We start from the raw sequence: 25,713 nt of genomic DNA, 5'->3' as shown, positions 1-25,713 counted from the left end.
TCGATTTTGGACGTTTCTAGCGGAAGGATGTCCAAAGTTCAAGGGAGCGTGTCGGAGGTGTAGCGAAGGTGGGACTTGGGCGTGCCTAACACTTGGACGTCCTTGACCCATAATCAAAAAAAACAAGGACGTCCCTGATAAAGAATTGGACGTTTTCACCCGGACGTGTTTTTATTACGAATAAGGCAAAAAAAGGTGCCTGATATGACCAGATGACCACTGGAGAGAATCGGGGATGACCTTCCGTTACTCCCCCAGTGGTCACTAATCCCCTCCCATCCTCAAAAAACATCTTTACAAATATGTCGTGCCAGCCTCAGATGTCATACTTGGGTCCATGACCACGCATGCAGGTCCCTGGAGCAGTTTTAGTGGGTACTGCAGTGCACTTCAGACAGGCAGACCCAGGCCCATAACCCCCCCCCCCCCCCACACCTGTTACATTTGTGGAGGGAACAGCGAGCTCTCCAAACCCCACCACAAACCTACTGTACCCACATCTAGGTGACCCCCTTCACCCTTAAGGGCTATGGTAGTGGTGTACAGTAGTGGGTTTTGGGGGGCTCAGCACACAAGAGAGCTATGTACCTGGGAGCATTTTATGAAGTCCACTGCAGCCCCCCCCCTAGGGTGCCCGATGTCAGGGGGACCAGTGCACTACAAATGTTGGCTCCTCCCATGACCAAATGGCTTGCATTTGGCTGTTTTTGACGTGGACGTCTTTGGTTTCGAAAATCGCCAGAAATGTCCATGTCTAGGGACGTCCAAATTTAAGGATTTGGATGTCTCTGACAGTATTTTCGAAACGAAAGATGGACGTCCATCTTGTTTCAAAAATACGGGTTTCCCCGCCCCTGGATTTCGACGTTTTGCAAGGACGTCCAAATCGCAACTTGGACGTCCCTTTTGAAAATGCCCCGCCACATCTACGTGTGTCCATTTTCGCCAATGAAAAGTTGGCCTGAATCCCTGCACGCAGATTTACACGCACTGGCCCATATTTGATAACAACGCATGTAGATTTGGAACGCCCACGAAATGCCCATTTCTATGACACTAAGCACGCCCCTTTTTGCCTGCGTGTGCTAGAATTTAGGCGCAGTGCTTTACAGAATAAGCTTAGTAATGTATGCGTGTAAAATCTAATGTTTGCCAATTAATGCTCATTAGTGCTTGTTAAGAGCTGTTAACACTCATTATTTATTTATTACATTTGCATCCCACATTTTTCCACCTATTTGCAGACTCAATGTGGCTTACATAGTACCGAAAAGGCGTTCGCCAATTCCGGTATGAACAAATACAGTAATGTTGTGGTAGAATAAGGTTCGTGTGTACAGACACATTAGGGAATCGTAGAGAGGAAGAGTTATTATATGCAGTGGCGTATCAAGGGCGGGGCGGTGGGGGCGGTCCGCCCCTGGTGTCAGTGGGTGTGTGTGTGTGGGGGTGCTCTGCTCCCGCTGCTCCTACCCAAAAGGCCGCTGGCGTTGCAGTACCCACTGCCTACTGCTCCGTCTTCTCCTGCCACCACCCTGCCCCTAAAAAAAACATCTGTGAAGCGGGCGGCGTCGCAGGCAGCTTGTTAAAACAATTAATCTATATGTGTAATGATAGAATACGCCTAGATTTACATGCATAACCGTGCGTAACTCTAGACGTGCTGTATAGAATCTGGGGGAATATGCTTCTTAGACCATGCCATACAGCAGAGCCATAGCGAGGGGAGCTGACACCCGGGGTGGGTCGCCGCTGCGCACCCCCCCTCCCCCGGGTGCAGCACGGCGCACCCTCCTCCCACTGGTGCGCACCCCCCCCCCCGGAGCGCATACCTTCCCCCCCCCGGAGCGCATACCTGCGGCGAGGGATGGGCGGGAGGGCCGATCCGCCCCGACTGCACGTTGCTGGGGTGTGTCGGCTCCGCGCTGGTTCACTGCTCTCTCTGTCCCGGAACAGGAAGTAACCTGTTCCGGGGCAGAGAGGGCAGTGCACCAGCGCAGAGCCGACACCCCCCAGCGGCATGCACCCGGGGGGCAGACCGCCCCCCCACCCCCCCTTCCTACGCCACTGCCATACAGTTGATATTCCAGCTGGGCGTCGAAGCATATCTCGTGAAAGCTGACATGGAGAGGCTTTTTCGAAAGGATGTTGTAAGTCAGAATTGGGACATCCTCAGCTAACTAGTGTCAATCCCTCATGAGCCCAAAGTCTGCAGCTAAAGTGTATAAACTCATGCAATCGTCAAAACATAACCTTACTTCTGCCTGGGAAAATGAGCTAAACGTCTCATTGTCCAGAAAGGACTGGGATCTTTTTTTGGACAAAAACTATGCGCTCCTCCTTTTCAGCTGCTCTTCTACAGTCTCCCTACTCTGTCGTCCATAAATCCTACTGGACGCCTGTAAAGCTTGCTAAAGTAAACCAAAGTAAATCAAATCTATGTTGGTCATGTCAATCTGAAGTGGGTTCACTAGATCATTTGCTTTTTTTTCCTGTTGTAATTTGCAATCGTACTGGCGTTCGGTTTGGGGCACCACTCAGAAGATATTTAAAATTCACGATACTCTGTCCTTTAAAATACGAATCCTCAAGGCTTTAACTCCTGGCCTGCCAATTCTTATTTTTATTGTTACATTTATACCCCGCGCTTTCCCACTCATGGCAGGCTCAATGCAGCTTACACGGGGCAATGGAGGGTTAAGTGAGTTGCCCAGAGTCACAAGGAGCTGCCTGTGCCTGAAGTGGGAATCGAACTCAGTTCCACCACCCTAACCACTAGGCCACTCCTCCACTGTTGCTACTATTTCAGATTCTACATGGAATGTTGCTATTCCACTAGAAGTCGGCCCTTGCAGATCACCAATGTGGCCGCGCAGGATTCTACATGGAATGTTGCTAGTGGAATAGCAACATTCCATGTAGAATCTCCAATAGTATCTATTTTATTTTTGTTACATTTGTACCCCGCGCTTTCCCACTCGTGGCAGGCTCAATGCGGCTTACATGGGGCAATGGAGGGTTAAGTGACTTGCCCAGAGTCACAAGGAGCTGCCTGTGCCTGAAGTGGGAATCAAACTCAGTTCCCCAGGACCAAAGTCCACCACCCTAACCACTAGGCCACTCCTCCACTCCAAATATTTTAAATTGTTTAACTTAATGATTTCTCTTGCCCTCCATCTGATTGCACTGCATTGGAAAAAAATAATCTGCTTTTTTCGTTTCATGAATGGTGGAACCTGCTGTGTTCATACAGGCGATATGAGGAAATAGCTGCCATAAGGTTTGGTCATGTCTCGTCCTTTTATAAAGCATTGTCACTGCTAGATAGCTATGTAACCCTGTAAAAGGGAATTAACCTCCTAATAGTATGTTTGTATGTGCTGTTCTACTTTTATTTTTTACCAACCCACTGTCACTTTTATTTTTTCAATAATATAGGCAGATGTATGTTTCTACAAATATTGTATTGTTTAAAATTAATAAAGTTTGAAAAAAAAAAAAGAATTGGGACATCCTGCCTGCAGGTGTCATAAATAGGTATACTAGGTATATGTCTAATTCGGGGGGGGGGGGGGGCTCACAATTTAAAGGGAAAAAAAAGAACTGAAGTGGGACTTGAACCTGGGTCCCCTGGTTTACAGCCTCCTCCTCAGACCTCTTCTCCTCTTCCCCCACTTTCCGTCTCTGTTGACAACGCCCTCATCCTCCCCATCTCTTCAGCCCGCAATCTCGGAGTCATTTTCGACTCCTCCCTCTCCTTCTCTGCCCATATCCAGCAGACAGCTAAGACCTGTTGCTTCTTCCTCTATAATATTAGCAAAATTCGCCCATTCCTCTCTGAACAGACCACCCGAACCCTCGTCCACTCACTCGTTACCTCTCGTCTCGACTATTGCAACCTCCTCCTCGCTGGTCTCCCACTTAGCCACCTATCCCCCCTCCAATCTGTCCAAAATTCCGCCACACGTCTTATCTACTGTGTGAACCGATACTCTCATATCACCCCTCTCCTCAAGTCGCTTCACTGGCTCCCGATCCGCTACCGTATACAGTTCAAGCTTCTCCTACTGACCTTCAAGTGCAGTCAATCTACAGCCCCCCATTACCTCTCTACCCTCCTCTCCCCGTATGTTCCCACCCGTAACCTCCGCTCTCAGGACAAATCACTCCTATCTGTACCCTTCTCCACCACCGCTAACTCCAGACTCCGCCCCTTCTGCCTCGCTTCACCTTATGCCTGGAACAGACTTCCCGAGCCCGTACGCCATGCACCCTGCCTGCCCATTTTCAAGTCCTTACTCAAAGCCCATCTCTTCTCCCTTGCTTTTGGCGCCTAACCACCTTCCCCATTCATGATACCTACACTGACTACATAGCTTGTTACCTTTAGATTGTAAGCTCTCTTGAGCAGGGACTGTCCTTCCCCATCTTTAAACTTGTAAAGCGCTGCGTAACCCTGGCAGCGCTATAGAAATGCTAAGTAGTAGTAGTAGTAGTAGTAGACCTACCTTCTGGTGTGTTAGCAATGCCTATAATACCTGGTGCTATCATACAGCCTGGTATTCTTTCTGGTGTCACTTTCAGGAGAGAGGGAGGGGGACTAGAGAATGACACGGGGACCCGCAGTAACCGCAGGGATGGGGGACGAGGACAGAGCCCGCGGAGACGGGGCAGGGACAGATCCCACGGGGACGGGGTGGGGGAAGGGTACAGATCCCATAGGAACGGGGCAGAGATGGGGACAGAGCTCGTGAGGATGGGGACAAACTTTGTCCTCATGTCACTTTCTACGTTGAAGCCTGTTAATGAACTGGACTGTTATTTATGTTTGATTGATGCAGAGGACAATATCTTTATTTTGGGGGGAAAACAAGCAACCATGCTGGCCACAGCTAGCAAACTTTGCATGGGGGGATCCTGTACATCCTGCTACCAGCACATCGTCTATTCCAGGAAGGACTGTGGAAGACAGGAGAGCTAGACTGAATCCTGAGATTGTTGATGACTTCTTATTCATCCACAGATTACAAAATCATAATAGTGCTTCATAGAGCATATTTCTCCCCTCTAGGGCATACAGAACGGGTTGTATTTTCTACCCCTGGACATTTTAACAGGGTGGATTAGGATTCCTTGGTGTAGTAGAAGGGTAGAGGGTGGTGGTGGGAAGGAGGGTTATTATAGCTGCTCATTGTTATTACTGTTTTCTATTTGTAATTTATACATAACAGTTGCACAGCATATTGTTCCTTTTTATACTTTAATAAAAAGATTTAAATATAAAATCATAAGTGTTCGAGGCTTCTGCAGATGAGGACAGAGCCCACGGGGATGGGGTGGGGATGGAGACAGGGCCTGCGGTGACGGAGACGGGGCGGAGATGGGGACAAATTTTGTCCCCGTGTCATTCTCTAAGGGGGACAGCAACCCCCGGGGGATTAAGGAGGGGTCATGCCTTAATCCTTCCAGTGGTCAGCTGCTCAATCAGAGCACCTTTTTGTACCCTAGACATGACTGAAACAAGTCTAAATAAAAATATTTTTCTTATTAGACTTGGATGTCCTAATTTTAGGCCTTCCCTAATCCCACCCACAACACCCATCCTTGCTATTCGGATGAACTGCATGCAGTATGCAACGTCCAAATTCCAACTTTCTAAATTCATTATTTGGATGTTTTTTTGGCAAATTAACTTTTTTTTTGGCCATTTGGAGACGTCCATATAAGGATTATGGAGCTAGATTCTATATCTACGGTACCAAATAAATCAGCACCACAACAGTGCTATTCTATAAGCTCAGCTTAAAGTTAGGCGCAGCTTATAGAATAGCGCCTATCAGGGGAGTAGCCATGTGGGGCCACGGGGGCCTGGGCCCCCGTACATTTGGCCCTGGACCCCCCTGACAATGACCCTGTCGACCCCCCCTCCCGCCGTCGCCGTCTGCTACTTTTGCTGGTGGGGGACCCCAACCCCCGCCATCCGAGGTCCTCTTCTTCCTTTGTTCTGTTTCTGAGTCTACTACTACTACTTCACATTTCTGTCAGAAACAGAACGAAGGAAGAAGAGGACCTCGGATGGCGGGGGTTGGGGTCCCCCACCAGCAAAGGTAGGCGATGTCGATGGCGGGGGAGGGTTGGCTGCGGGAGGGGGGTCGAGAGGGTTGTCGGCAGGGGGGGTCAAAGTTGGTGGTGGTGGTGGCGGTGGCGGAGGGGGGGTCAGCAATGGCAGGTGGGGTGTTGGCGGCGCCAGGGGGGGCCTAAAATGTGCCCCCTCACCTCAGGCTCTGGACCCCCCCTCCCGCCGAAGTCTGGCTACACCCCTGCCGCCTATGCCTGGGAATCATGCCTAACGTGAAGTGCAACCATTTGTACCAACTGAAATGTGTTAAAAATGTACATGCCTAATCTCCGTTATTCTATAACAACATGTATAAATTTTAGGAATGCCTGGTTACACCTATGCCCCTCCTATTTAAGTACATAAATGCATATGTATTGCCATACTGGGACAGACCGTAGGTCCATCAAGCCCAGCATCCTGTTTCCAACAGCGGCCAATCCAGATTACAAGTACCCGGCAAGAACAGTACAATACATTTTAAGTTGCTTATCTTAGAAATAAGCAATGGATTTTCCCCAAGTCCATTTTAATAATGGCTTATAGATTTTTCTTTTAGGAAGCTATCCAAACCTTTTTTAAACCCAGCTAAGCTAACTGCTTTTACCACATTCTCTGGCAAAGAATTCCAGAGTTTAATCACACGTTAAGTGAAGAAATATTTTCTCCAATTTGTAGCTTCATTGCGTGCCCCCTAGTCCTAGTATTTTTGGAAAGAGTAAACAAGCAATTCAGGTCTACCCATTCCATTATAACGTCTTCATTTTTGTTTTCCATTCCTTTCCTAATAAAATCACACCTCCTTTTGTATTGTATTGTATAACCATGCGCATAGATTTTAGAAACAGGCATGACCCGCCCATTCAGTGCCAATGGGTACGTCCCCTTTTCAACTATGTGACTTAGAATTTATGCGCATCACATTATAGAATACGCTTAGACCAGGGGTTCCCACATTTTTTTCAGTTTGTGGCACCCCCAGGCCACATGGGTCTCTGCGACACCCACCCCCCCAGCCACATGAGTCTCTGTGGCACCCCTCCCCTGGTCACATGGGTCTCCGCCCCCCCCCCCCCCCCGGCCACATGGGTCTCCCTTTCCCTGCAGCCCCCTCATCTCACACCAGCACACCTCTTCCTTCCCTAGATCCAGCATCGCTCGCTACCTTCCTTCCTGCAGGTCCAGGATCGCTGACGCTTCCTTCTCCTTCCTCCGCCGCCGCTGCAGTGCTCGCAGCTTACATTTTCAGGCCATCCGCGATTCACACAGGCACTCCGGGGCCTTCCCAGTCTGCCGCGTCCGGCCCTCTCTGATGCAACTTTCCTGTTACGAGGGCCGGACGTGGTGGAGGGAAGTCTACGCAGTGCCTGTGTGAATTGCGGACGGCCCGAAATGTAAGCTACAAGCACTGCAGCGGCGGCAGGGGAAGAAGCAGGAAGCAGCAGATACCAGACCTGCGGGAGGGGAAAGTAGGGAGCGATGCGCCGCGGTACCCGAGAGTTCGCTGCCGCTGGTTTAGACAGTTCTGCACGAAAATTCTAATGCCAATTAGTGTCAATAATTGCTAAGTGGCAATTATGGGCTGCTGATTGGCTTCTTAACTAAGAATACGACTGGATTTGTGCACACAGCTTAAGTCACGCTACATGGAATCCTGGGGTTGATATAACAGTAAAATAAAAACTAGGCCAATTCCCAGGGTCCAACTCTGGTTCTGGCCTGTATCTAGTCAGGTCACATTTGTTGCCTGCTAACAGGATACAATAGGTTTTGCTGCAGCAGCTGCTGTTTCTCCTGCAAATTCTTTGATTTTCTCTCTCAGCTCTGGGAAATATGAGTCTCTGATCTCCTTGTATTTTGTGCTGTATTGGAGGAAATAATTTCTGTGGCTATTTCTCCCATATCCCCAGGATTCCACAGTTTTATCTGCATATTCTTTGATCTTCTAGACTCTGGGAAATGTGCATCTTCTTCCCTTTTTTTTGCACGCACTGTCCCCCAACACCCTCTTTATCTCCAAAGCAGATTTGGGCTTGTATTAAAAAAATATATATTACTGGACAGCATTTCTAACCATTCCCAATCCTAAGAAAACCGCATGGAAGAACTACGTTTCCCAGCATCCAGTCAAAGCTTCAGGGTGCCCCTCCCCTGTGACATCACCTCCTCCTGGAAGGGGCGGGGTAAGGGTTTGTTGTACACAACAAGATAGCGCTGGCTCCTGCAGTGGCAACACAGCAGAGAGAAGCTGAACACTCAGAAAAGCCCAAAACTGCCCCTCAGGCTGCTGTGCAGAAAGGGGGCCAGGGCTGGAAATCGCATTGTGGAGAAGGGCAGGAGAATGGCTGCAGGGCTTTGTGCTCAGCAGGTAGGAGACTGGCAGGAGGTGGGCAGCAGGGGATGCAGTGCCAGGCAGTGTCATGCAACCTCTGATACACATAAAGAAAGTTCTTCTTCCTGGTTCCCCTCCCTTCACAGGGGCTGGAAATGGTGCTGTGGAGAAGGGCAGGAGAATGGCTGCAGGGCTTTGTGCTCAGCAGGTAGGAGACTGGCAGGAGGTGGGCAGCAGGGGATGCAGTGCCAGGCAGTGTCATGCAACCTCTGATACACATAAAAGAAAGTTCTTCTTCCTGGTTCCCCTCCCTTCACAGGGGCTGGAAATGGTGCTGTGGAGAAGGGCAGGAGAATGGCTGCAGGGCTTTGTGCTCAGCAGGTAGGAGACTGGCAGGAGGTGGGCAGCAGGGGATGCAGTGCCAGGCAATGCCAGGAAGCCTCTGATACACAAGCAGAAGAAGAAACGAGCCTGGCACTGCTCAGTCCATTCCAGGGGCTCTTTATTCCCTGCAGCCCCTCAGGATCTTCTTCCTGGTTCTGCTCCAGCTTTATGAAGCTCTCACGTTTTGCATCCTGCTTTTTCTTTAGTTGTCCTTCTTTCTCTCCTTCATTTTTGCACTTAAATTTAAACATAATACATTACCAATTTGACAGGCAGATCAAGGGATTCCTTTGTACCTGTCCTCACGAGCAATCTCCTTCACTCCTATGCATTCACTACGACATCTAGATGCCCACCGTATGGTACTCCCTCCCCCGCGCCTTGCCCACTTAGAATCTACCAGGCAGTTGGCATTCTTTTTTCTAGTAGGTATAGTTTATAATTTATTAAAACTTGATATATGCATGTACCAGACTGTTGGATCTAAGCAGCGTGCAATAAATTAAAACAAAGAAAATTATGAAAGGTACGCCACTAAAAATAAAGGATAACACCAGGGGCAGTCCAAGACAATTTGCCACCTGAAGCGAGGAATGAGCTGCCGCCCCGGCTCCTCCATCGCCGCTCCTGCCACGATCTGACATCTACACCCCCCCTTTGCTTCCCCAACCCCCTTCTGCGAATTTACCTTATCTTTTCTTGTTTTTTTAAAAGGCAGAGGCGGCGTTGGCAGCAATTGCCATGGGCTGGCCCGCCTCCAAAGAAACAGGAAGTTACATCAGAGGGGCGGGCTGCAGTAGAGAGAAGGGGCCAAGACTGGCGGTAGGGCAGCCTATGAGAATCGCTGCTGCTGCTGTCGCTGCCACCTTTTAAAAAACAAGAAAAGAAAAGGTAAATTCAAGGAAGGGGGGAGCAGGGAAGGAAGGGCGAGGGGTGATGCCACCTCAGCAGAGTGCTGCCTCAGGCCCCCGCCGCCTCAGGTGGCCTAATGGTAGGGCCGCCACTAGTTAGCACAGTCGTTCAAACCAAAGAAAAGATGCTCATTGTGCTGCAGGTCCAGCCAGCTGACCTCAAGAGCGCCTCCACCTTCTTAACCGAACACAAGTTGAAAAAAAAAGAGCTTTCAGTATTGACTTCAATTTTGTAAATGAGTGTTCGCCCTGTATATTTGGGGGTAGATCATTCCCAAATCTTAGGGAAAGATATAGCGGAATTGGAAAAGGTGCAGTGAAGGGCGACTAAAATGATAGCGGGGATGGGACGACTTCCCTATGAAGAAAGACTAAGGAGGCTAGGGCTATACAGCTTGGAGAAGAGACGGCTAAGGGGAGACATGATAGAGGTATATAAAATAATGAGTGGAGTGGAACAGGTGGATGTGAAGCGTCTGTTCACGCTTTCCAAAAATACTAGGACTAGGGGGCATGCGATGAAACTACAGTGTAGTACATTTAAAACAAATCGGAGAAAATGTTTCTTCACCCAACGTGTAATTAAAACTCTGGAATTCATTGCCGGAAAATGTGGTGAAGGCGGTTAGCTTAGCAGAGTTTAAAAAGGGGTTAGACGGTTTCCTAAAGGACAAGTCCATAAACCGCTACTAAATGGACTTGGGAAAAATCCACAATTCCAGGAATAACACGTATAGAATGTTTGTACGTTTGGGAAGCTTGCCAGGTGCCCTTGGCCTGGATTGGCCACTGTCGTGGACAGGATGCTGGGCTCGATGGACCCTTGGTCTTTTCCCAGTGTGGCATTACTTATGTACTTATGTAGGTGATAGTAAAAAACGACTGTCTTGTAGAGTCTGAATATGGCAGCCTAGGATTGGGTAAAAGTATTCTTTTAGAATCCAATTAACGCATATTCTGCCTTTGCTACGTTCTGAATAGTCTTTTTCGAAATTGAAAAGTTTTTGCTAAAGATGCACTATTTGCAATCTGCATTCAGACATTTGCTCTGAGGTATGTCCACCGATGCTGCTTTCCTGGTTAACCCCTATCCTCCTCCGCTATTACCCCCTCTCTCTGTGTCTCACAGTTAGTCTGATTGCGTGTCTTTCCTATATTAAATTGGCAATTTCAGTTTTAAAGTGGAGGTGGAGGAGTGGCCTAGTGGTTAGGGTGGTGGACTTTGGAACTGAGGAACTGAGTTCGATTCCCACTTCAGGCACAGGCAGCTCCTTGTGACTCTGGGCAAGTCACTTAACCCTCCATTGCCCCATGTAATCCGCATTGAGCCTGCCATGAGTGGGAAAGTGCGGGGTACAAATGTAACAAAAAAAAAATAGATACTATTGGAGATTCTACATGGAATGTTGCTACTATTGGAGATTCTACATGGAATGTTGCTATTCCACTAGGCTGGGCAGGCTTCTGTTTCTGTGAGTCTGACGTCCTGCACGTATGTGCAGGACGTCAGACTCACAGAAGCAGAAGCCTGCGCGGCCATACTGGTGATCTGCAAGGGCCGACTTCTACATGGAATGTTGCTACTATTGGAGATTCTACATGGAATGTTGCTATTACACTAGCAACATTCCATGTAGAAGCCTGCGCGGCCACATTGGTGATGTGCAAGGGCCGACTTCTACATGGAATGTTGCTAGTGGAATAGCAACATTCCATGTAGAATCTCCAATAGTAGCAACAGTGGAGGAGTGGCCTAGTGGTTAGGGTGGTGGACTTTGGTCCTGAGGAACTGAGTTCGATTCCCACGTCAGGCACAGGCAGCTCCTTGTGACTCTGGGCAAGTCACTTAACCCTCCATTGCCCCAGGTACAAATAAGTACCTGTATATAATAATATGTAATCCGCATTGAACCTGCCATGAGTGGGAAAGTGCGGGGTACAAATGTAAGAAATACTATGGAAACTGCATTGACCTGGTAGTCAGATCCCGTGGTATTTTCATAATTAAAAATGAAAATTCAAACCTTTCTGTTTCTACACACATCAGCCGAAAAGGTGCAGCTAGGCACTGAAGTGACTAGATCAGAACATATTATCCCGGTACTGTACTGAAAAAATTACATTGGCTGCCTGTTCTGTTTGGAGTCATGTTTAAGGTTCTTGTATTAATACATCAGTGTGTATACGGGATTGCTCCTGTTTATTTTGAATCCCTGAATAAGCAAGTATCGTTTCCTCTCATGCATACAATTGTCTGACTTTAGTGATTAACTGGAGGAAAATGTTTAAAAAATGGCTGCCGAGACTCCCTGCGGCAATCTCGTGAGACTGTTGAGACTACTGCCTCAAGTCATGGCAACCATTTTGAAAACACGACGGCACTGAGCAGAATAGAGTGGGGTTCTTTCCTGCCCCCGAAGAAGCCACTAGACCATCAGGAGGGCCCTTCAAGGTAAGACTGGGAAGGGCCCACTGAGTCTCGAGGGACTGTATGTGGGTGGGGGGCAGCAGCTGTGGCGGTAGGGGAGCTGTAGTGTGGTGGGGGGGTTCCCCTATCACCCTTACAAGGTGGCAAGGTCCTGCCATCGTACACTTTAAATGTAGAGGTTGACCAAACCCAGAGTTATCAGTTTTGGACAAAACCAAAATCGAAAATGCCCCACCCCCTGAAAGAGATCAGGTCCTTGTGGGTCCTCCCAAGCCCCCCTGACTACTACTACTACTATTTAGCATTTCTATAGCGCTAAAAGGCGTACACAGCGCTGCACAAACATAGAAGAAAGACGGTCCCTGCTCAAAGAGCTTACAATCTAATAGACAAAAAATAGTAAGCAAATCAAATCAATTAATGTGTACAGGAAGGAGGAGAGGAGGGTAGGTGGAGGCGAGTCAAAAGCAATGTTAAAGAGGTGGGCTTTCAGTCTAAATTTAAAGGTGGCCAAGGACGGGGCAAGACGTAGGGGCTCAGGAAGTTTATTCCAGGCGTAGAGTGCAGCGAGACAGAAGGCGCGAAGTCTGGAGTTGGCAGTAGTGGAGAAGGGAACAGATAAGAAGGATTTATCCATGGAGCGGAGTGCATGGGAAGGGGTGTAGGGAAGGACGAGTGTGGAGAGATACTGGGGAGCAGCAGAGTGAGTACATTATAGGTTAGTAGAAGAAGTTTGAACAGGATGCGAAAACGGATAGGGAGCCAGTGAAGTGACTTAAGGAGAGGGGTAGTATGAGTAAAGCGACCCTGGTGGAAGACGAGACGGGCAGCAGAGTTTTGAACCGATTGGAGAGGGGAGAGGTGACTAAGTGGGAGGCCAGCAAGAAGCAGATTGCAGTAGTCTAAACAAGAGGTGACAAGGGTATGGATGATGGTTTTGGTTGTGTGCTCGGAAAGAAAGGGGCGGATTTTACGGATGTTGTAAAGAAAGAAACGACAGGTCTTGGCGATCTGCTGGATATGAGCAGAGAAGGAGAGAGAAGAGTCAAAGATGACCCCAAGGTTTCGAGCTGAGGAGACAGGGAAAATGAGAGAGCCATCAACAGAAATAGAAAACGGGGGGAGTGGGGAGGTGGGTTTGGGGGGAAAAATGAGAAGCTCGGTTTTGGTCATATTTAATTTCAGGTGGCGTTGAGACATCCAGACAGCAATGTCAGACAAGCACGCTGAAACTTTGGTTTGGATGCAAGGTGAGATATCAGGGGTAGAAAGGTAGATTTGGGAGTCATCAGCATAGAGATGGTAGGAAAAGCCATGGGATAAGATTAATGAACCAAGGGAAGAAGTGTAGATAGAAAAGAGGAGGGGACCAAGAACAGAACCCTGACGTACGCTGACAAGCAGAGGGATAGAAGTAGAAGAGGATCCACCAGAGTGAACACTGAAGGTACGGAGGGAGAGGTAGGAAGAGAACCAGGAAAGGACAGAGCCCTGGAATCCAAGTGAGGACAGGGTATCGAGAAGTATGCTGTGATTGACAGTGTCAAAAGCAGCGGAAAGATCAAGAAGAATGAGGATGGAATATTGACCTCTGGATTTAGCCAGTAATAGGTCATTACTAATAAAAAGGGAACAAGTACCGAAATTGAGAGAAAGTATGGATGAATGTATGAGTATGTTTTGAGTACCAACAAGAGCATGAGATATCCATAAGGGAAGTGATTATAATAATATTTGCTGTGCATTTTTTTGGACAGATTTGTTTGTTTTGTTTGTGGGGACAGTTATATCAGTGTCACTGAATATGCATGCACCTCCATATATTTAGTGTAGGAGTGAGCCAGTAGGGTCTAAGAAGGTTGGGCAATGTTTTGTTTTGTCAACAAATATGAAAATGTGATAATTTAAATTCATTATCTTATATATGGTGAAGGCCTTATATCTGGTCTGGGTGTATGTACATACATTTAAGGAGGTGGAACATTGAATGTGCAGTGATGGTTCCAACTGTGACATGACCACATATTCTCCCTGGGGATATAATGGTTGCACCAGGCACGGACTGAGCACATTTTGATATACAAACATTTTTTTGTGTGTAGAACTGTTTTTAAATTGCATTAAGAGAAAATAAAAAAAATATATTATTTGTTTAAGCCTAAGGAGTTGTATGAGAAGAAAATTCTTCTGTCTCTTGGGATGAGGACGAGCCATCCGAGCCTCCCAAATCATTAGTGCATGCAGTCTACTCCACCAGTTCCAAAATGTAGGAGGTGTATCCCGCAACTAGTGACTGAGAGTGCATTTTCGGAATCTGGTACATTTTATATAGAAGTGAATGGGAGCCACAAAAAAAAAATCAGTGGATCAAAAATTGTGATTGAAAACCGCAGTGGAATATTTAGAAAGTAGAGTGAGAGTACTAATCACCAAATGCCGTTGACCATTATGTGCTGAAAAAAGTGATATGTGCAGCACGCAATTTTCTAAATTGCTGGTTCACCTACATGTTCCAATCAGGCAAGAGTAGAGGTTGACCAAAGGACGAGTCCAACGCTGGAGATAGTGCTTAAAAGACTCTTTATTACTTGCTGATTTGACCAAGTAATAAAGAGTCTTTTAAGCTCTATCTCCAGCGTTGGACTTGTCCTTTGGTCAACCTCTACTCTTGCTTGATTGGACGATTTGGCGTAGAGGTTCTTCCTATTTTGTTGTTTCTCACCTACGTGTTCCACCACGCACTTGGATCTTTTTATTTCCACTTTTTGTTTACGGTTACTTGGCTTTTATTTCACACCATATTTACCGATTTACTCCACTGCGGTTTTCAATCACATACGTTAACCGAGATCTTTTATTACAACCTTCACGTCGTGAGGGTATGCATAAACAAGTACGTGTTTTAAGCCACTCAATTTTTGGCTTTGCAGCTTGCCTGGAATTTGCACAAACACTGCCACATATTGCAACTATATCTGGTATTTCGATTGGGGCCATACAGTGGTGGAAATAAGTATTTGATCCCTTGCTGATTTTGTAAGTTTGCCCACTGACAAAGACATGAGCAGCCCATAATTGAAGGGTAGGTTATTGGTAACAGTGAGAGATAGCACATCACAAATTAAATCCGGAAAATCACATTGTGGAAAGTATATGAATTTATTTGCATTCTGCAGAGGGAAATAAGTATTTGATCCCCCACCAACCAGTAAGAGATCTGGCCCCTACAGACCAGGTAGATGCTCCAAATCAACTCGTTACCTGCATGACAGACAGCTGTCGGCAATGGTCACCTGTATGAAAGACACCTGTCCACAGACTCAGTGAATCAGTCAGACTCTAACCTCTACAAAATGGCCAAGAGCAAGGAGCTGTCTAAGGATGTCAGGGACAAGATCATACACCTGCACAAGGCTGGAATGGGCTACAAAACCATCAGTAAGACGCTGGGCGAGAAGGAGACAACTGTTGGTGCCATAGTAAGAAAATGGAAGAAGTACAAAATGACTGTCAATCGACAAAGATCTGGGGCTCCACGCAAAATCTCACCTCGTGGGGTATCCTTGATCATGAGGAAGGTTAGAAATCAGCCTACAACTACAAGGGGGGAACTTGTCAATGATCTCAAGGCAGCTGGGACCACTGTCACCACGAAAACCATTGGTAACACATTACGACATAACGGATTGCAATCCTGCAGTGCCCGCAAGGTCCCCCTGCTCCGGAAGGCACATGTGACGGCCCGTCTGAAGTTTGCCAGTGAACACCTGGATGATGCCGAGAGTGATTGGGAGAAGGTGCTGTGGTCAGATGAGACAAAATTGAGCTCTTTGGCATGAACTCAACTCGCCGTGTTTGGAGGAAGAGAAATGCTGCCTATGACCCAAAGAACACCGTCCCCACTGTCAAGCATGGAGGTGGAAATGTTATGTTTTGGGGGTGTTTCTCTGCTAAGGGCACAGGACTACTTCACCGCATCAATGGGAGAATGGATGGGGCCATGTACCGTACAATTCTGAGTGACAACCTCCTTCCCTCCGCCAGGGCCTTAAAAATGGGTCGTGGCTGGGTCTTCCAGCACGACAATGACCCAAAACATACAGCCAAGGCAACAAAGGAGTGGCTCAGGAAGAAGCACATTAGGGTCATGGAGTGGCCTAGCCAGTCACCAGACCTTAATCCCATTGAAAACTTATGGAGGGAGCTGAAGCTGCGAGTTGCCAAGCGACAGCCCAGAACTCTTAACGATTTAGAGATGATCTGCAAAGAGGAGTGGACCAAAATTCCTCCTGACATGTGTGCAAACCTCATCATCAACTACAGAAGACGTCTGACCGCTGTGCTTGCCAACAAGGGTTTTGCCACCAAGTATTAGGTCTTGTTTGCCAGAGGGATTAAATACTTATTTCCCTCTGCAGAATGCAAATAAATTCATATACTTTCCACAATGTGATTTTCCGGATTTAATTTGTGATGTGCTATCTCTCACTGTTACCAATAACCTACCCTTCAATTATGGGCTGCTCATGTCTTTGTCAGTGGGCAAACTTACAAAATCAGCAAGGGATCAAATACTTATTTCCCCCACTGTATGTAGCATTCACCAGGGGTCTTAATGTCAGGGACCATATTGTAAGATCTTGGACCTTGTGGCAATTATATATATTTTTTTGGTTGTTTGTTTGTTTGTTACATTTGTACCCCGCGCTTTCCCACTCATGGCAGGCTCAATGCGGCTTACATATTCTATACAGGTACTTATTTGTACCTGGGGCAATGGAGGGTTAAGTGACTTGCCCAGAATCACAAGGAGCTGCCTGTGCCTGAAGTGGGAATTGAACTCAGTTCCCCAGTTATATCTATTGTACTGTTTCTTTAAATATCACAGAATGGACATATCCTCATACTATGAAAAAAATATGATTTAAGAGCAACTACTGCAACCATTTGGAACATCTGGACTCATCAGCCGCTGACGCTGGTACCATAAAAAGATCATACGGGACGTCCACCAGAAAGGTCAAGCCCATCTCAATGCTGCAAAGCTCCTTATCTCCCCAAAAGGAATCCTCTGCAGGCCCGTTCAACACCGTCTTGGCCCAGCAGGAACACGCTTTCGCCATGAAACCACTGTACACTGCAGCCCAGAGGGCAGACACATTAAAGGCCTGCTTCAAAATAGCCTCCATTCGCCTCTCCAGCAAATCCTTCGATGCTGCTCCACCATTACCAGAATAGTGGTCTTCATCACTGCCAACACCACTGCATCCACAGAGGGCAGGTATAAGGTCTTTTGGGCCCTTTCTGGAATTGAATATTTCTTTCTTTATTACCATGGACTGGCTACCCTTTAACACTACGTCCAGAACCTCCCGCTTAACTGAGATCATGTCCTGGATCACCTAGTGCAAGGGAAAAGACCAGACAGACTTCAAATATTTATTTACCACCCTTTTGAAGGAATTAACTAAGGTGGTACAGCAAGAATAAGTCAAACATAGGCAACAGACAATTACAGCGGTAAAAATACAGTGCACTCCATTTAAGTGCACGTCGGATAAGTTCATGCTCTGTTTAACTGCATGCCGTACTTCGGTCCCGTTTTTTGGTGCCATCAATTTCTATGGGGGCAAACTTCGGTTTAGCGCACCACCGATAAGTGCAAGATTCGCTTATATGCATGGTTTAAGACCGCTTCTTTGTAGGAAAGACTCTGCATAAGCGCACGCGCAGAATATGGAAGCCGATTGGTGCGTGACAAAGGGGCGGTAAATTTGAAATCTCGGTTAACTGCTACAGGCAGAATAAGCGAAAGAATGTTGTTACAGTGTACACTGGAGTCGTTGTCGCGTAACTGTAAGACTTTAACACTGGCTGAACGAATAGAAGTTCTTAAAAAAATTAGAAAGCAAAGAAAGTCAAGCATCTGTTGCTAAAGAATATGGTGTCAATCCCAGTCAAATTTCACATATCTTGAAGCAGAAAGACCAGCTTCTGGAAGACTGGCAAAAACAATTCAAATCCACAACGGAAACGTACACAGGCGGGAAAAGTTGAGGATGTAGAAGATGCTCTTCTTCGATGGTTTTCTCAAGTCAGGAGCAGACAGTTTCCTGTCAGTGGTTCACTGCTTATGGAGAAAGCTAATCAGCTAGCTGAAAGTCTTGTACTAACTGAATTCAAAGCCACTGTTGGATGGTTGGAAAGGTGGAAGGAGAGGAACAACATAAAATTCAAGAAACAGCATGGTGAAGAAAAAGATGCGGATGACTTTGATGCTGAAAATTGGGTTGTTTCAGTTCTTGCTACTATCTTGAAGAAGTTTGCACCTTGTGACATTTTCAATGCTGACGAAAACGGTCTCTACTGGCGAGCGATTCCTGATGGAACACTTGCATTCAAAGAAGCCGAAACTACAGGAAGTAAAACGTCAAAGGACCGACTGACAATCCTCCTTTGTTGCAATATGAATGGGAGTGAGAAGTTGGAACCACTTGTCATTGGAAAGAGCAAACAGCCCCATTGCTTCAAGAATGTTAAGCGACTTCCTGTGTCATACGAGGCTAACGCAAATTCACGGATGACTGGGGAAATTTGGAAGCAGTGGCTAAAGAAGTTAGACATCAAATTTTGTTGCTTTGTGGTAATTGTGCTGCACACAGTGATGATGTCAGACTGTCTAACGTCAAGGTGGTCTTCCTGCCACCAAACACTACCTCTCTGATCCAACCTATGGATCAGGTCATAATAGCCAATTTCAAACAACATTATCGGACTCTTGTGCTATGTTGTCTGATGAGCGTTATGGATGACCAGACTGGCAAGGATAAACGTGCTGTTGAACTGGCTCGTAATCTATCACTATTGAATTCCCTACATATGCAGAAAGAAGCCTGGAATCATGTTACACAGGCAACCATTGTGAACTGCTACAAGCAGGCAAGCTTTGTTAGGGATGTGGAGAGGGACGAAACACATGCAGCTGTTGCAAACATGTCAGATGAACAGGCTATTGACATCCCAGCCAGTGTTACTGATTACAATCTACAAACAGCTGACAACAGCACTGATGTCGAGACATGCGCCTACACGCAGGCAACGGCTGGTGATGAAACAGATGATGAAATGAGCAGCAAGGCACATGTTGACGAAATTCAACAACCTCCTGTCACTTTTGCAAGAGCACTGTAAACACCTTGCAGGCGTATCTGGAGGCCACTGGATGTCAGTGCTATGACAGTTTTTACCATCTGGCAGACATACTCTATGGAACTCAACAGACCCAAGAGTGTACAGAGGACTATGACTGATTACTTCAAGTAAGTCTAACGTCAGTTAACGGAGACTGTATAACGTCAGTTAACGGAGACTGTATACTGTACGTATAATAAACAGTACTGTACATACGTTTATCAGGTGTCAAGCTTCTTTGGGTCACAACGGTTAAGTGCACGCTCCGGTTAACTGCATGTATTTCTTTGGTCCCAGACCCTTGCACTTAAACGGATTGCACTGTATTCAAATAACAATACAAGGTATGGCATAGTATGCTACATTATAACGTTAACACAATATGCAGTAAAATATTTTAATAGCATAGTGCAGAGGTTCCCAAACTGTGTGCCACAGCACCCTGATGCGCTCGCTACTTTCCCCTCCCACAGGTCCGGCATCTGCTGCTTCCTGCTGCTTCCCCCGCCACCGCTACAGTGCTTGCAGCTTACATTTTCGGGTTGTCCGCGATTCACACAGGCACTGCAGGGACTTCCCTCTGCCACGTTTGGCCCTCACAACAGGAAGTTGCATCACAGAGGGCCGGACAAGGCAGACTGGGAAGGCCCCGGAGTGCCTGTATGAATCGCGGACAGTCCGAAAATGTAAGTTGCAAGCACTGCAGCGGCAGTGGGGGAAGGAGAAGGAAGCGGTAACGACCCTGGACCTGCAGGGAGGAAGGTAGTGAGCGAAGCTGGATTTAGGGAAGGCAGAGGTGTGCTGGTGTGAGAGGAGGGGGCTGCAGGGAAAGGTAGACCCATGTGGCTAGGGGTGTGTGGAGACTCATGTGACCAGGGGGTGGTGTCGCGGAGACCCATATGGCCTTGAGGGGGGGGGGGGGTTCTGTGAACCGAAAAAGTTTGGGAACCCCTTGCATAGTGTATAAGCAAAGGTGAAACAGAGATAAGAGTAACAGCAGTTAGACAAAGCACCTTGTGTTAAGGGAAGCCTTTCAAGGAAGACATGCAAGAGAAGGTTCGCTGGCGGGTATCACATCGCATGATGTTTTTTGGAGAGGGTGTGGTTAGGGATACTCCTTAGAAGGACCTTGGAAGTGTGCAGAAAGAGATCCTGTTCAAATACCCCACTATTTACCCTTCTCTATTGAGAATACTGACCATAATCCTACTCTCTGTTTTCTATCCTTTAACCAGTTTTTAATCCACAATAGGACACTACCTCCTATCCCATGACTCTTCAATTTCCTCTGGAGTCTTTCATGAGGTACTTTGTAAAATGCTTTTTGAAAATCCAGATACACAATATCAACCGGCTCACCTTTATCCACGTTTGTTCACCCCTTCAAAGAAATGAATAGATTGGTGAGGCAAGATTTCCCTTCACTAAATCCATGCTTTTGAATATGCTCAGTAATTTTGTTCTTTATAATAGTCTCTACCATTTTGCCCGGCATTGACGTCAGGCTCACCGGTCTATAATTTCCTGGATCCCCTCTGGAACCTTTTTAAAATATCGGCGTTACATGGGCTACCCTCCAATCTTCCGGTACCACACTCAATTTTAAAGATAATTGATATATTACTAACAATAGTTCCGTCAGTTCATTTTTCAAATTCTATCAGTTCTCTGGGATGAATACCGTCCGGTCCAGGAGATTTGCTACTCTTTAATTTGTCAAATAGCTCCTTTACATCCTCTAAGTTTATAGAAATTTCATTGTTTCGCCGACTCGTCAGCTTCGAGGTGGGGCTGGTGGTTGGGAGGCGGGGATAGTGCTGGGCAGACTTATACGGTCTGTGCCAGAGCCAGTGGTGGGAGGCGGGGCTGGTGGTTGGGAGGAGGGGATAGTGCTGGGCAGACTTATATGGTCTGTGCCTTGAAGAGGACAGGTACAAATCAAAGTAGGGTATACACAAAAAGTAGCACATATGAGTTTATCTTGTTGGGCAGACTGGATGGACCATGCAGGTCTTTTTCTGCCATTATCTATTATGTTATGTTACTATGTGCCGTCTTCAATGATAACATGTTCAGAGAATAAAGCCAGCTGAAATCTAATGCTTTCCGAGCACCTCTGTCTGTCTCTGGGTATGTTTTGGCTTGTGTTTCAGGTGCAGGTGACATTTGAGGACATCGCTATCTCTTTCTCCCAGGAGGAGTGGGATTATTTAGATGAAGGCCAGAAGGAGCTTTACAGGCAGGTGATGAAGGAGAATTACGAGACCCTGATCTCTCTAGGTAAGAACTACATTGTCTGTATTTTTAGCAGACATGGGATCTAATTTGTTTATTTACATGTGGTATTTTTCAGTACCTCTTCACTCCAGAATCTTACAAGTGTAATCAGGATCTGTCTCAGCCCCACTCTCTATTTCCTCCCTTTTAAATCAGAGACAGATCCTCCTCCAGTTCTCGGAGCAGGGCTGAAAACGAGGGGTTGAGCTACATGAATGCTTATGACCTGACTGCAACAAATTGCACTGACAATGCACAAATAATCCAGCAATATTCCTCATGTAATAACTGTTGCTTAACCTCTCTCATAACAATTTTCTAGGGATCATAAGAATTACAGAATACTCTAAGCTAGTGTAGGCGCAATACAGATGCACTCTTTCGGGGTGTTATTGGGGTATCTGACACTTGGTATAAATTCTGGAAAAATGGGTCCCAAACCAGACTAGCATTGGTTAGGGAAGTGTCAGAAACAGTAGCGTACCAGGGGTGGGGTGGTCAATCCCGGGTGCATGCGCAAGGGCGTGCACGGAGCAATTGCACAGCTGCCGGCTCTGCCGATTCCCTGTCCCCTCTGACATTACTTCCTGTTCCGGAGCAGGGGACCGGTGGAGCCGACAGCTGTGCAGCTGCTCTGTGCACCCCCTAGTGGTGAGGATGATGCGCTTCGGAAGAGGGGAAGGTGAGTGATGTGCTTTAGGGGGAGGGGAGTGATGTGCTGAGAGAGGAGAGGGGGGTGATGTGCCAAGGGAGGGGGCAACCAACCTAGGTACGCCACTGGTCAGAAGTAAAGGTATCATCCCTTATCCTTAGATCCAAGACCACTGCTGTGCCAAAATAATAAAAGGAACTAACTCTACACCAAATATAAAAAAAGAGGCTTCTTTTATTATAAATAGCAGCAAATGATATAAAGTGAACAGGGATAAAGATAAAGACAATCCTATTACAGAAATAGCTTGGAGTAAAAGTATGTAAATCCCTAGCTAGACTCTGAAGTACAAAGAGTTACTCTAACCCTCAGAGCATTGATACAAGGATACATGGCTCACATACAACCTGATATAGTCCAGATATCAGCGTGTCCCTGAGATGGTCCAGTGAGTCCAACGCAGGGCTGTTCTCAGGGATGATGTTGGTACAGCTCTCTTGGTGTGATAAGAGCTCCCTTTTATAGAGAAATCAAGAGCCTTATCTATACTGCTGACATGCGTTTTGTCATTGGAGAACATAAACAAATACATGTTGACCAGACTGTGTGGCTCCCAGAGTCCTGCATTGACGTCAGTTCTGATAACAACCTGTGTTATTGCTGATAACACTGACCTTTTTCAGCAACTTTTGTATAGTAGCCTCAGCATGCAGGAAAGCTCCACACTAAAAGTAGCCTCAGCATGCGGGAAAGCTCTACACTAAAAGTGGTCTCAGCGTGTAGGAAAGCTCCGCACTAAAAGTTGCCTCAACATGCAGGAAAAGCTCCGCACTAAAAGTGGCCTCGGCGTGTAGGAAAGCTCCGCACTAAAAGTGGCCTCGGCGTGCGGGAAAGCTCCGCACTAAAAGTGGCCTCAGCGTGCGGGAAAGCTCTACACTAAAAGTGGCCTCAGTGTGCAGGCAAGCTCTGCACTAAAAGTAGCCTCAGCATGCGGGAAAGCAACGCACTAAAAGTGGCCTCAGTGCCTGAAAATCTCCACACTAAAAATGGCCTCAGTGCGTGGGATAGCTCCGCACTAAAAGTGGCCTCAGTGTGCGGGAAATCTCCACACTAAAAGTGGCCTCAGCAGACAGGAAAGCACTGCACTGAAAATGGCCTCAGCACACGGGAAAGCTCTGCAGTAAAAGTGGCCTCAGCATGTGGGAAAACTCCACACTAAAAGTGGTCTCAGCGTGCGGGAATGCTCCGCACTAAAAGTGGTCTCAGTGTGCGGGAAAACTCCACACTAAAAGTGGTCTCAGTGTGCGGGAATGCTCCGCACTAAAAGTGGTCTCAGTGTGCGGGAAAACTCCGCACTAAAAGTGGTCTCAGTGTGCGGGAAAGCTCCGCACTAAAAGTGGTCTCAGTGTGCGGGAATGCTCCGCACTAAAAGTGGTCTCAGTGTGCGGGAAAGCTCCGCACTAAACGTGGCCTCAGTGTGCGGGAAAGCTCCGCACTAAACGTGGCCTCAGTGCCCGAAAAAGCTTCACACTAAAAGTGGCCTCAGCACGTGCGAAAGCTCCGCACTAAAAGTGGCCTCAACGCATGGGGAAGCTCTGCACTAAAAGTGGCTTCAGAGCACGGGAGAGCTCCACACTGAAAATGGCCTCAGCTGAAGGGAAAGGTCCGCATTAAAAGCGGCCTCAGCGCATGGGAAAGCTTTGCACTAAAAGTGGCATCAGTGCATGGGAAAATTCCGCACTGAAAGTGACCTCAGTGCGTGGGAAAGCTCCACACTAAAAGTGTCCTCAGTGCACAAGCTTCCATGCGCCACGTTTTAGCGCAGCTTAGTAAAATGACCCCTTAAGTTATAAACCCTGCTTTGCCTGAATGTAACTCACCTTGAACTACTGAGAAAGGTGTGAGCATGACTCTCTTACCCTGGTGCCACTGAATATTCTGGTCTGTGGCCCTTATCCAGATAGCGGTGCTACCATCCAGATGTGTGCTGCTGAATATTGACCTGTTTCTTGACGATTAATAGATATCCATAGTTTCTAACATAGGACTAATATCTTATCTTTATATCCAACAGATGGTAAGATCAAGCAGCAACACAAGAGGGAGGAGAATCGAGAAGAATATCCTGTACAAATGGAACAAACTTCAAGACAATCAGAAAATATTGGGGAGACTATTTCCCAGGGAACCGAGTGGAGAAATATAAGGAATTATCAACAGGAAGTAGAGCAGGGAGACTCAGCAGATGGAGTCACTGAGTGTGAGACAAGTGACAAGGAGCTCATAGACATCCCTGAGCACCAGAGACTCCCAAGAGCAGAGAGACCCTTCCAAAATAAGTGTGATCAAATGACGAAGAAAGGGAAGAAATCCTTTCTGTGTGACATCTGTGGGAAAATCTTTGATATGAAATATAAATTCTTGTTGCACCTGAGAACCCACACTGGGGAGAGACCTTTTCCATGCACTCAGTGTGGAAAATGTTTCAAACAGCAGTTAAATTTGAAATTACACCAGAGAATTCACACTGAAGTGAAACCGTTTTCATATACTGACGACAGCAAAGGTTTCTGTCATAAGGAACCAATAATTACACTCCAAAGAACACAGATTGAAAAAAGATCTTTTGAACGGACTGAATTCGTGAAATCTGATAACTGGAAGCATTTAATAAAGAACCAAAACATATCCTTAACCAAGAGAAAATTATGTTATGATTTTGACAAGAAAAATCTAATAATTCCCCAGCTGACATCTACAGGAGCAAATCTGTTTACATGTACAGAGTGTGATGAAAGTTTCATTTCTTTATCATCTCTAAGAAGACATCAAATAATCCACACAGGAGGGGATGTATTTACATGTTCTGAATGTGATAAAAGCTTCCTTCGACTGTCAAGTCTGAAAAGGCATCAAATGATCCACATGGGAAATAAACCATATACTTGTACTGAGTGTAAGAAAAGCTTTATTTGGCTTTCATATTTGAAAATTCATGAAAGGATCCACACAGGAGAGAAACCATTTAAATGCTCTGAGTGTGATAAAAGCTTCAATATTTTGTCAAATTTAAAAAACCACCAAAAGATCCATGTGGGAGAGAAGCCATTTACGTGTTCTCAGTGTGATAAAAGCTTCATTCATCTGTCAAGTCTGAAAAGGCACCAAATAATTCACATACAAAATAAACCATTTGCTTGCACCGAGTGTAAGAAAAATTTTATTTCTCTGTCAGAGCTGAAGATTCATCAAAAGGTCCACCTGAATGTAAAATCTTTTAAATGTTCCAACTGTGATAAAAGTTTCATTAAACGGTCAATTCTGAAAACTCATATAAAAAGCCACATAGGAAACAAACCATTTACATGTATTGAGTGCAAAAAAAGTTTCACTTATCTTTCACAGATGAGAACTCATCAA

The 25,713-nt window shown here is 46.5% G+C and overlaps 2 protein-coding genes across 2 annotated transcripts in view; one reads left to right on the top strand and one right to left on the bottom strand.

The window, feature by feature from the left end:
• Positions 1-25,713, bottom strand: part of LOC115463343 (oocyte zinc finger protein XlCOF6-like) — a 389,691-nt gene that overhangs the window by 91,537 nt on the left and 272,441 nt on the right. The gene's annotated exons all lie outside the window — the stretch shown is intronic.
• The window catches only part of LOC115463370 (gastrula zinc finger protein XlCGF26.1-like), a 952,960-nt gene continuing 935,657 nt past the window's right edge, over positions 8,411-25,713 (top strand). Inside the window, exons 1-2 of the mRNA XM_030193815.1 lie at positions 8,411-8,486; positions 21,518-21,644. Of these exons, the coding sequence (XP_030049675.1) occupies positions 8,460-8,486; positions 21,518-21,644 (154 nt within the window). The 5' untranslated portion in view covers positions 8,411-8,459. The remainder of the gene's footprint in view (positions 8,487-21,517; positions 21,645-25,713) is intronic.

The sequence above is a fragment of the Microcaecilia unicolor genome, chromosome 1 (assembly GCF_901765095.1).
Source record: "Microcaecilia unicolor chromosome 1, aMicUni1.1, whole genome shotgun sequence".
NCBI classification, from domain to species: Eukaryota; Metazoa; Chordata; class Amphibia; order Gymnophiona; family Siphonopidae; genus Microcaecilia; species Microcaecilia unicolor.
The sequence above is the reverse complement of the archived record's forward strand: the minus strand, read 5'-3'. Positions and strand labels throughout refer to the sequence as shown.